Source organism: Histomonas meleagridis (assembly GCF_020186115.1).
Source record: "Histomonas meleagridis strain 2922-C6/04-10x chromosome Unknown contig_9, whole genome shotgun sequence".
NCBI classification, from domain to species: Eukaryota; Parabasalia; order Tritrichomonadida; family Dientamoebidae; genus Histomonas; species Histomonas meleagridis.
Genome location: NW_027150923.1, coordinates 1,279,235 through 1,291,784, shown reverse-complemented (window position 1 = coordinate 1,291,784; position 12,550 = coordinate 1,279,235). Strand labels below are relative to the sequence as shown.

The 12,550-nt window shown below is 27.0% G+C and overlaps 3 protein-coding genes across 3 annotated transcripts; all 3 read left to right on the top strand.

The window, feature by feature from the left end:
* Positions 1 to 432: 432 nt before the first annotated feature.
* Positions 433 to 1,140, top strand: GO595_009563 (secreted nuclease; the record flags this gene model as incomplete). The annotated part of the gene is made up of 1 exon (XM_067923262.1): positions 433 to 1,140. One exon carries the CDS (start codon positions 433 to 435, stop codon positions 1,138 to 1,140), a length of 708 nt encoding a protein of 235 aa, XP_067770565.1.
* Positions 1,141 to 1,482: 342 nt separating this feature from the next.
* GO595_009562 (syntaxin-8) lies at positions 1,483 to 1,785 on the top strand (the record flags this gene model as incomplete). The annotated part of the gene is made up of 1 exon (XM_067923261.1): positions 1,483 to 1,785. The coding sequence occupies one exon, from the start codon at positions 1,483 to 1,485 to the stop codon at positions 1,783 to 1,785; it is 303 nt and encodes a 100-aa protein (XP_067770564.1).
* Positions 1,786 to 4,311: 2,526 nt separating this feature from the next.
* GO595_009561 (Myb-like DNA-binding domain containing protein) lies at positions 4,312 to 4,914 on the top strand (the record flags this gene model as incomplete). The annotated part of the gene is made up of 1 exon (XM_067923260.1): positions 4,312 to 4,914. The coding sequence occupies one exon, from the start codon at positions 4,312 to 4,314 to the stop codon at positions 4,912 to 4,914; it is 603 nt and encodes a 200-aa protein (XP_067770563.1).
* Positions 4,915 to 12,550: the final 7,636 nt, after the last annotated feature.

The following is a 12,550-nucleotide window of genomic DNA, read 5'->3' as shown; positions in this document are numbered from 1 at the left end:
CAACGGAATACAATTTTTTTTAGTTAATTTAAATAAAATTTGAGTTTTGTGATCCAATATGTCATATCATAAAATCATGTAAAAAGATATCAATAACTTGCAAAAAACATATGCTCAGAAGTATTTTAAGGTTTTTTTTTGGTATTCATTAATAACATAAAAACTTGTTCATAAAGGGATCATTTAGATAAAGCTATATAGATTTTAAAATGATGAATGAAAGCTTTCTTATTTATAAATGTATTATAAATGTTTAAAACATTAAAAATGCACCATTACATCAGAACGATAGGATTTAAGTCACGATAAATTAGAACGGTTATGCCACAGAAAGTCAAAACATTTTATTCAAAAATTGAATGTATAGGTTGAAGAATTCAGTGCTCAAACCGACGTTTTGAATGCCTGGCGGTTAACCGGGGGTTTATCATTATGATGTTTGCTTTCTTTTTGTGCATCATCAACAAGCACATACCAACAAACGGATTGAAGGGTGAATCTCTTCGTCAAAAGCTTAAGAGGGAATACTCTGCACACACAGCTTTCTCATATAAAACAGCTCGTGTCTACATGTACAATGACATTGATTGCACAGATGGCCAAATGTTTTTGATGTATTCAGGTACTACATACCCATGGAAATGTGGCAGAACAACCCTTCCTTCTGGTAGTGTCAATTGTGAACATAGTGTTCCACAAAGCTTCTTTAACAAGGAAAAGCCAATGGTTTCCGATATCCATCACCTTTACCCATCTGCTTCTAAGATCAACAATGCTAGATCTAACTATCCATTTGTCGAAGTTGATTATAGTGAATGCAAGAAGTTCTGCAGAGATATGGATTGCACCACATCAATGCCATCAAACCCAGATGAATACTCTTGCTTAGTTAATGGCAATAAATTCATGCCAAGATTAGAAGACCGTGGTGAACTTGCTCGTGGTATCCTTTATTTCTACACAATGTACGACAGCTACGACATGTCACGCGTTGGTGATCTCCAAACATTTTTGAAATGGAATAGAGAACACCCACCAACCCAACGTGAAATCACACGTAATGATAGAATCAACCAAACACAAGGCAACAGGAACCCATATGTTGATGATTACACCCTTGCTGATCAAGCATGGGCTTAAAAACGATTCATAAAGAATTAAGTTTTCAAAATCGTTCGTTTTTTAACTCTTTTTAATGCTTGATTAAGGTTAAGTGTTTTATCAAATAGATATTTCGAAATAAATTACAAAATCGTAAAAGAAAAAACTTATTAACTAATTTGCTTTTGTTGGAATTGTAAGACATAAGTGAGCGTTGTGCAGTATAAGATGATTTTAGAAGCAATTTCTTTTTTTAAAGAAGAATTTTATATTTTCTTCCAAAGTTGCAAAACAATACCAAATTTGACTGGTTTACATAAAAAATAACTTTTTGAAATAATTGTGATTCGCCGATTTCTGAAGTTTATTTATAATAAGGTAATGTCCAACGCCGAGCTGCACGCACAAACACAGCAAAATTTCCAGCTTATGGACAACAGGATTGACGCACTTGCTGAAATCTCTTCCCAATTAAAAGTTTCAGCAAATTCAATCGGTAATGAATTAGAAGAACAAAATCAAATGCTCAAAGAAACTAACCAAAACATGGACAGAGCTCAAGTTCAAGTTGACAAAGCCAATGAAGCAGTTCTTAAGGTAAAGGCAACAGCAGGTAATTGTATACCTTGGATATTATCAATTGTATTGGTTGTTGCAATCGTTCTTGTATGGATTCCTTGGTAAAAAGGAGTCCACAAGCTAGTACTTATCGACTCATAAATGAGGTAATTTCAATGATTTTTTTTTTGTATAATAATTTTTCTTGCATTGGCTCATCGTGTAAATCATTCAATTAACGATCCACCGAAAATTCGTGAATTTAAATCTCAAAAAACGCAAAGCGTCTTACCTTTTTAGAGTCACAAATGATACCCATTTGTTACATTTTTTTCATATTTAATTTTTTTGATTGATTGAATTTATCATTTGAATTGGTTCTAAAGTCTTTTTGAAAATTTAAATGCCAGAGGAAATGGTTTTCCTTAGCATGATAGAAATGCTTGGAATATTCAAGAAATATTGTCTCTGAGAATTTTGTTAAACATGCTAGCTGACATTTGATGTGAAAAAAATGCTTCTGGTCAATTTTTTTACTCTTTCATGCTCACATGATTTTTCTCTTGCCCCAATTGTTGCTGGCAATTGGTCTACATCTAGTTGGAACCAATTCCATGTTTCCTATTTTGTCAAAATTCCAGGGTATGGTCATTTTCAATCTTTATTTAATGATAAGTTTGTTGATGTTTATGTTACTTCCACAAAAACAGCAAGAGTGGAATATTTAGGATATAATTTTACAGTTGAAATTGAAAATTGTGACACTGAGCATCCTTATTCTCTTTCTCAAATTTCTGATGATACTTTCATTGAGATTTTCTTTATGTCTAAATCATCAATAGCGATTTCTATCATTAACCAAACAGATAATTCAATTGTCGAATGGTCCTTTTCCAGACCTATATCATCGGTAAGCAAAAAAGATATCTTTAAATCTTTAGGATACTTTTCGTGCTTATTCATAGGATTAAAAATAATGATATCATATTGTACAAGCAAACAAGAACACCCAAATCAAAAGCACACCAAAAAAGATTGAACTGTAAATAAACGTTTGAAATTAATATCAAGCGATACAAACCGTTGTTTTATTCTTATGTAAAACTTGCGGTTGTGAGGTTTGCATTGTTCACTTTTAAAATTTGAAATAAAAATAACTTTTTGAACATAATTTATTTCTTGCACAAATATTTTTTTTGTGCAACACGAAGGCCCAATCTTCATTCTCATTCAATGAATATTTATTAATTGTTTCAATGATGCTCTTATTTGCTTACCAAAGATCTTTAATTCGTCTCATATCTCAATGATGCATTTTGGTTATCAAAAATTTATATTAAATTATTTTACTAAAATTGACTCTGCTTTATTTATTTATAAATCAGTTCCACAAAAAAGAAAGAGGGCAGGGAAAAGCTTATTATTAAATTGCAAATTTATGATTAATTATTTTCTTCAATTGGGAAAATAAGCCAATTAACTCATATTCACTATGGCCCTGAATGTCAGTTCCTTATATGTTCATGTTTTTTAGGATAAACATGAAAAAATTTATTCATCAACAAAGATGGAAATTCTACCAAACTCTGCTTGCTCAAAATTTAAATTTACGATTTTGATGAAATGGTATTTTATTTAGATAATTAATAATAACGCAATTTTGAAATTGATCATTTGGAAAATTTTCTATCACACATTCTAATAGTATTAACATTGTGATCCATGGAACAATTGGACATGAATAAAAGGACATGTTCTCGAAGCAAATTCATCAGGAATTAACAGGTATTAGAATATATAAATGTTTGAAAAATTGGTTATGATCATAAAAAGTTGCTTGAAAAATTGGTAAAAGGTTACGCCCTTTATCAGAAAAAGGTAAGGTAAGTTAATTTCACGATTTGAGTGGATGTTTAAATTTTTTCTTGAAATGATTTAATATAGAATAAAAAAAAAACCAATAATTTTAGAAAGGCATTTGAAGTGCACACTGATATCTAAGGCCAAACTTCTGTAAAGAAAATCAAATATATTTGAAAATTATATTTTCATTATTAAATCTTCGCATAATTTGTTCAATAAAATTGCCTCTGCTTGTTCTTTATTTGATCATAATTAATATACTTATATTTTTTGATTTGATTAAATGCATAAATTTTTGTATTGAATGTTTAAAGTAAAAGATGATCATTTGGAGCAGGAACAGCTGTAAAACAACCAAGTTTTACAGGAAATAGTTCTTGTGTGGTATTTATCGTTTCCCAAAAAAAAGTCTTTGGATATTTAACAGAAAAAGTTTTCAAATTCTATGTGTCAGACCACTCCTTGTGTTAACTATAACTTTACGACCCTAGCGTTACCTTGAATAACAGTTATTCAAAAATGTTGTAATGAAAAAAATACATTTAAATATCTTAATAACAACTAATTTTTAATCGATATAAATCATAAGCAATAATAACAGAATGATTTATTGATTAAATTATCAAACATTACTTATGGTAATTGATTTTTAAATAAATAACTTTATTTTAAAATCATCAGCACAAAAGTTGTTGTAAAATATTTAATGGTTGTTCACAATTTTTTTCAGAGGATTTCAATGCATTTTTGTCTGGACAAAATTCCCCAAATTTACATTTGCCACACAAGATGCAGTCAAGCACCACACCAATTAAAAACCTCAAAAAGAAGTTTACCCCAGAAGAAGATCAACTCCTTCGTGAGTTAGTACAACAACACGGGACACACAATTGGACATTAATTTCTTCTTTGATGGGAACAAGAAATTGCAGACAGTGTCGTGAACGTTGGCGGAATTATTTGTCGCAAAAGGTTTCAACTGAGCCTTGGTCCAAAAAAGAAGATATGCTTTTACAGCAAAAGTTTATGGAACTTGGACCTCAATGGACAAAAATCCAAGCTTTCTTTACTGACAGAACGGATGTGAACTTGAAAAATAGGTGGGCTGTGCTACAAAGGAGAAGAAATCATAAGTTATCTGATCCTAACTTGGATCAAACAGTAAGAATAATTCCAAGAGCACCTCAGCAAGTTCCTCAGAAACCTATACAATTACCTCAACAACCCGCCGTTGTTGAGGAATCAAATTCAAACGAAATAATGAATTCTAATTTGAATTCAAACACAAACTTTTCTGAAGATCTTTTCTCGGACGATCTTGCAAATGCTTTCGACTTGTTCTCCTCGTCCTTCAATGACGGATTTGACAAAGATATCTTCGTTTTACTTTAGAGATAAATTAGTCAACAATACAAATAAAGATACAACTTGATAATTGTTTTGTTTTATTACTCAACTAACTTTTAATAGCAATTTTACAGCTAAATATTAGAATATATTTTTGGCGAACTTGATTATGATTTAATTTCAAAATTCAAATTTTTTTTTGCTCACATATTTTTTTAGTTGGTATCAAGGGAATTCTTGTTTATGCCATTTTATCATTTCGTTTTGACTCAATATCAAGAAAAGTTAAGTGAACATTTTGTGTTGTACAGTTAATAACCGGGAAAATTTGAAATAAAACATGCGGAATTGATAAGAAAGTGTGGGGAATTGCGGCACTTTTTGTCAAATGACAGTTACGACGCATTCAAATTTTTCAAATACTTTTGAAAATGCGATGATAAGGAATTGAATTTGAAGTCATTCAAATGTTCCAACTTATCCTTTCTTGCAAAAGCTGATGATAGAAAATTTATGAGACAATTTAAGTATATGAAAATACTCCATGGTACATTAAGAAATTGATGAAATACATAAGGCATATTATGAAAAATTCAATAAGAATTGATTAATATTTTTAAAAAGATAAACATATATGTTATGGAAAAACTTATTTCCTTTTTGCCAATGACATCTTTAGAAATGATGAAGCTATAAAAATAACAACAAAAGCCACAATGAAAGCTACAATAATTGAAATTACTGAATTCATTTCAAGTTTTCTTTCATTAACTTTTAAATTAAATTCATTATTGATATCATAAATTAAAAATTTAATCGAACATGGCACATTTGTTATATTAATATATTTAAAATTTTCTTTTGTTACATATAAATGAAATTTATGCCCACATTGTTTTCCCCAATGCCCAATAAAATTGATGTTAATTGTATTATTTCGTGGATATCTTTTTTTCAAATAGAAATTTATATCGAAAGTATTTGGGTATATATAATTAGCAAATAAATAACGAGGCTCATCTATGAATAATTTAATTTTTTCTATTTTAGAATTATATTCCTTGCATACTAAGTTAATATCCGCAGAATTAAGCAAATAAGGAGAAATCATAAAATTTATACTTTCATCAAAACTTTGTAATATTAAATCATTATCATCAACTGTAACTTTATTACTAAAAAATTTTATAATATATTCATCTTTGTTTTTATTTTTAGGAGATTGTATTAAATAAATTTTGTTTTTCGCTTTAATGTTTTTGTTACTCCATTCATCTATATTTGGTGTAACAAAATTTTCGGCTTCAAAAGCGCCAGTAACACCACATTTCTTATTTGCATTATTGTTATTTTTCTCATAATAACCTATAAGTAATGTGTTAAATTTTAAATAATTTGGAATATTTGCTTTTGCATCTATAAACATAATTGGAATCGATGTAGATACATCTTCTTTATTTGAAATGAGTGTTAAAACATTTTGGTTTTGGTTATATATACAAATTGTTTTATTAAAAGTTCCGCTTAAATCAATGATTGTTTGATTTTTGAAATGTGTATAAACAAAAGAATAATTTTGAACATATTTTGATAAAGGTAAATATATTCCTTCTTTCGATGTATCAATTAATTGTGTATTGGAATAAGCTTTAGAAGCTTCATCACATAATTTTTTCCAATATTTATCGTTATATTCTTTTGATAAAATTTGATGCATATCCTTCAGATGAATTTGTTCTTTTTCATCAATTCCATGATATAAATATCCTATGGAAGCACTAGAAACCAAATTTAAATAAATCAACATGGAAAAATAAAAAGAAAATGATCCAAACTTCGTTTAACATAAATTGGCAAGAAGCATTACATAAATTCAAAATATAAATTAAATTTCTTAAAAGTAAAATTCCATTTAAACAATTTTCAAAAAATGAATAAAAAACCTAAATCGATAAAATTGATAAAATTTAAAGTGACTAATGAAACAAATAGAAGTGTAAAATATTTTAAAATATTTCTGAGCAAATTTTTATTATATTGGAAAGGAGTTTAATTTTTTTTCAGAAAAATTAAAATAAAATGTTCCAAATTTAAAAAAATTAAGGATTTCATAAATTTTTTTGGTTTCATTTATGAGTATTATGGTTTACGCTTCGAATAAAGATGCAACAAAAATAACGTTTAAACAATACATTCACTTTTTGAATCAAGAATCCTGTTAAACCTATTAAAAGCATTTTCATATTGGTTAAATAACAAACATATAATTTAAAGCATTGGATTTGTTGATTAAAAGATCCTTTTTTTCGGGAGTATTTGTTACAATTACCAATAGTAAACAAAAAGCTTAAATATACCTCAAGATTATTATATTTCCAAAAATGTTATATTTTAATTTTTTTAAAATATAATTATTTAATTATTTACAATTTATCATTTTTTCTAGAATGATTTTGGGCATTTCTTCATTACCAGATGTAGTTGCATAATCAAACGCTGTTTTAATTAATTTAAAAAGTTTCCAAAAGTTATCTTTAAATTGTATATTATTTTAAAGAATATCAAACAAAACAAAGAAGCATCATTGCCAACAATATCAATTCCTTTTTGTTCAAGAAGTAATTTCACAATTTCTATGCAATTGCCGTATTGGGATGCATACATTAATGCAGATTTAAAAAATACAAATAATCTCCAAATAAAATTTCGAAATATAAAATTATCTAAATAAACATTAAACAAGACAAATAAATATTTCTATCATTGATATTAATACCTTCTTGTTTTAATAGTAATTCAACAATTTCTTTATGACCACTCTCAGATGCTTTCATAAGTGCAGTACAAAATAAATAATATAATTCCCAAATATTATTTCGAAATTAAAAGTTACTAAAATATGTTTCAAAATATATTAATTACATATATCGTTAGCATTAATATCAATTCCTTCTTGTTCAAGAAGTAATTTAACTGTTTCTGTATGACCATTTGATGCTGCTAAATAAAGTGCTGTTCTAAATAATTTAAATAATTTCCAAATATTATTTTGAAATCAAAAATTATTAAAATAAATTTTAAATAAAACAAATAAATATCTTTAGCATTAACATCAATTCCTTCTTGTTCAAGAAGTAATTTAACTGTTTCTGTATGACCATTATAAGATGCCAAAATAAGTGCTGTTTCAAATATTTTAAATAATTTCCAAATATTATTTTGAAATAAAAAATTATTAAAATAAATATCAAATAAAACAAATAAATATTTTTATCATTGATATCAATACTTTCTTGTTCAAGAAGCAATTTAACTATTTTTATGTGGCCATATTTAGAAGCACTCATGAATGCTGTTACAAATATTTTGATAAAATTCCAAATATTAATTCAAAACGTCAAATTAATAAAATAAATTTCAAATAAAACAAATAAATATCTTTAGCATTAATATCAATTCCTTTTTGTTCAAGAAGTAATTGAACTATTTCTATTTTACCATTTTTAGATGCTAACATAAATGCTGTTTCAAATAATTTAAATAATTTCCAAATATTATTTTGAAATTTTAAATTATTAAAATAAATTTTAAATAAAACAAATAAATATCTTTAGCATTAATATCAATTCCTTCTTGTTCAAGAAGTAATTTAACTATTTCTATATAACCTTTATAAGATGCTTTCATAAGTGCTGTTTTAAGTTGTTAAAATAATTTCCAAATATTAATTTAAAACGTCAAATTAAAAAAAATAATTATTAAATATAACAAATAAATGTTTTTAGCATTAATATCAATTCCTTCTTGTTCAAGGATATACTTGACAAGTTCAACATTTCCTGATTCTGATGAAAAGGACAAAATATTATTTGGAATTTGACTATTTTGAAGAAAATGTTTAACAAGGTATAAGTTACCATTTATCGCTGTTTCATTAATCATGATGTCATTAATATCCATTCGGTCCTCTTCCAAAAATGAAAGAACTTTATAATTTCCGCTCTTAACACAAATGCGCCCTAAAGTATTCTTCGTGATAACTTCTCGTTGTTTTTGGTAATTAAATCCAAATGTTTGATGATTCTGATTACTAAATCCAAATGATGATTGATTCTGATTACTAAATCCAAATGATGATTGATTCTGATTACTAAATCCAAATGATGGTTGATTCTGATTACTAAATCCAAATGATGATTGATTCTGATTACTAAATCAAATGTTTGATGATTCTGATTACTAAATCCAAATGATGATTGATTCTGATTACTAAATCCAAATGATGATTGATTCTGATTACTAAATCCAAATGATGGTTGATTCTGATTACTAAATCCAAATGATGATTGATTCTGATTACTAAATCCAAATGTTTGATGATTCTGATTACTAAATCCAAATGATGATTGATTCTGATTACTAAATCCAAATGATGATTGATTCTGATTACTAAATCCAAATGATGGTTGATTCTGATTACTAAATCCAAATGATGGTTGATTCTGATAATTGTTAATTATGTTATTTGGTGATTGTGTTCTGTTTTCTATAATTGGTGGGTTATTTTGATTGCTTTCACCCAATTTTTCTAATTTCTTTTCATAAATATATTTAAAGATATCATTTTTATGAAATTTAATTGCTGTTTCATATGCATCATCAAAAGATGAATGATTTTGTTCGCATAAATGAATAATTTCTTCATTTCCGCCTGCAACTGCATATTTACCTGTGTTTTCTACTTTTGCGCCATTCATAATTAAATACTTAAAACATTTAACTGATCCAAAAAATGCTGCATAATCAATTAATGTAACATTTTTTTTGTTGATAAAATCACATCTTTCATAAAGCGATGGTTTAATTATTTGATTAAAATCAAAATTTGTTTGTGATGATATTTCTTGAAGTTTTTCGATTTCATCATTTCGAATTATTTTCGCAATTTCATTTGGATTAACTCCTTCTTTGATTAATTGCTTATGAAGTTCCCAATCATTCCTTGATAGCTCTTCATAATTATCAATGATTTGCTTCTTAAAATAACTATATCTCAAATTATTGAAATCTGTTTCTGACATGAGATGCACAAAAAATGGATTTTTTTTGTTTTCAATAATTTTTGATTCAATTAAATTTCGTTCAATCATATTTGCAAGAAGATAATTTGACTCTTGTGATTTTATTTTGGTTAAGTATTTTCCAAAAAGTTCAATTATTTTGTTGTTTTTATTCATTTCTTCTTCTTTTATTTGAATTTCTTTTAAATATATTAAATATATATTATTTAAATTCTTTTTTGATACAAATGCAAAGTAAACTAAATAACACACAATAATATTTATTGAATATGGAAAATTTTCATCAAAAAATTTCATTGTTTGTTGAACTGATGACTCAAGATTTTCATTAGATAAATTAAATATGATTTGCTCTATTGAAATAAGTAATTCCAAATTAGTAGGTTGGGAATTGTTGTGTTCATTTTTTATAGATCTTACATCATTTTGGTTTTCGCCAAGCATTCGAACTCAACTTTTTATGTGTTAAGAGAAGGAAATTCGATATTTCATATCACATGTCACTTTGTTTATTGTAGTCACTTTTTATATTTTTGTGGAAGCTGGAATTCCCCTTTAAATCAAATAATTATCTTTAAGATCAAAGCAAAATTTTCGATGAGGGTTCGTATTGCAAATTATAACTAGTTATAATCATTTGAGAGTGAAAAAGTTGGTAGGGAAATTTTCCAATTACTGAATTTCCGGAAGAGATCCCAAATTAAATACCAACCAAACATGAATTTTTGTGTTATCTGAAGTGTGTGATTTTATAATACAAATAATTTATAAATTTTTGATCAAATCTTAAAATTAAACAAAATTTTTAATTAACTAGAAGTATAATCATTAAGGATTAATGTGGATGAGAGTTTTAAAAGTGTATAACAACCCTAAGCATATATGAGATCTTCCTGATGTTTTCGGCAACAAGATCCAAACAACATGTCACATTTTAACAAACATTGAATTTTCAAAAAGTAGAATGAAAAATTGAAAGGAAATTTTGTGAGATTATTCAAACAAAATCTGCATAATTTTACAATGGACGAAGAACGAAGAGAAATTGAGGCTACAAAATCGTCTGGGAGGTTTGTAATTACTGATGGTGATAATGAATTTTGCATTCCTTTTGATGAAGATGGATATATTTCGGAATCTAATTTGGAAAAACTTGAACCTTTCATACAATCTATAAGAAAAAAGATTAAAGAAAAAATGGAAAAAAATAAATGCTCATCATCCATATCTTCACAACCGGAAAAAGACTCTAATGAATAATTCTAACTGTACCAAAAAATGGTAATATACAATTTTTATAAACACTAAGAATCTTTTTTTAGATGTTATTATAATATTAAACAATAACCTCATACTTGGAATATGCATGTGTTGATTAAACTTGAGGTAAAAACAAATAAATAACAATTTTATTCACTAACAGTTGAATACCATGTTTTTCGGTTTTGGCGTTTAAAACCGCTAAGTGGACACGAATAATTAGATACAATTTTGTTTTCAAATGCACAAAATTTAAGTTAAACACGTGCTATAATAACCTTTAATTTAGTAAATATTTTACACAGTTTCTTTTGGATTTATTAAATCAATAAAATATATATAGTCTATATGATAAAATTTTTATTAACTCATATTTGTAAATTTTTGAAGATTGATTGTTTCAGCTGCTGGTTAAGGATGATGCATTATGGTGAATTTTTTGTATTGAAAATCGTCTGAAAAACAACTATCTGTATCACTTATAAATACAATTTTTCTGGTTTCGAATGATATTATTAGAGTGTATTGTCTAAACATAATTATCTAATGATTTAAATAAAGCTGATGTTAAGTATTTCTTTATCTTATTTAAATGTTTTCTTGAAGATTTGACACTTTTTATGTTACCAAATAAACGTCCACTTATACTTGTGATGAAGCACGTTTGGAACTTTTTTGTCAACGAATTCCCAAAAGATGGAGGTGGTGATAAGATAGAGCGAAGTAGCGTCAATGGGCTTAGGTCAATAGGCGATATTTTTTCAACTTTAGAACCAATAAGAATATATAACTTACCATATTCTTCTGAGACCAGATTTGAAAGAGCTGACATTGATTTCCACGACAACCATAAATATACGTCTATACACATTGTAAATTTTCCTTATGAAATCAGCACAACAGTTTTTGTAAAAATATGTCATTCCCTATTTACAGAAGCTTTAGATCTTCAATGCGAGATTGAATCTGTTTCAATGATTAGAAAAATGCAAAACTTTACTATAGAGATATGTGTATCTGATTATAATCATTCACAAAACATAAAAATCATCAAAATCCTCAGTGAATATCTTCATCGCCTCAAAGACGGTGACTTAGAAGACAGATTTTCGATAGAAATATTTTCTTCTTGCACAAGAAGAAATCACATCAAAAAGAGAAAACTTAGCTTCAAAAATACAAAAGACTCTGTTATGAATGCCCTCTCAAAGCGCAATCCAAAACTGCAACCACATAACTTTTGACAATTTATATTTGTATAAATATGTGTTTTTGAGGAATGTCTTTCTAAAACTATAAAACGAGGGCTTCAAAGTGAATTTGGTAATTTGCCAAACTTA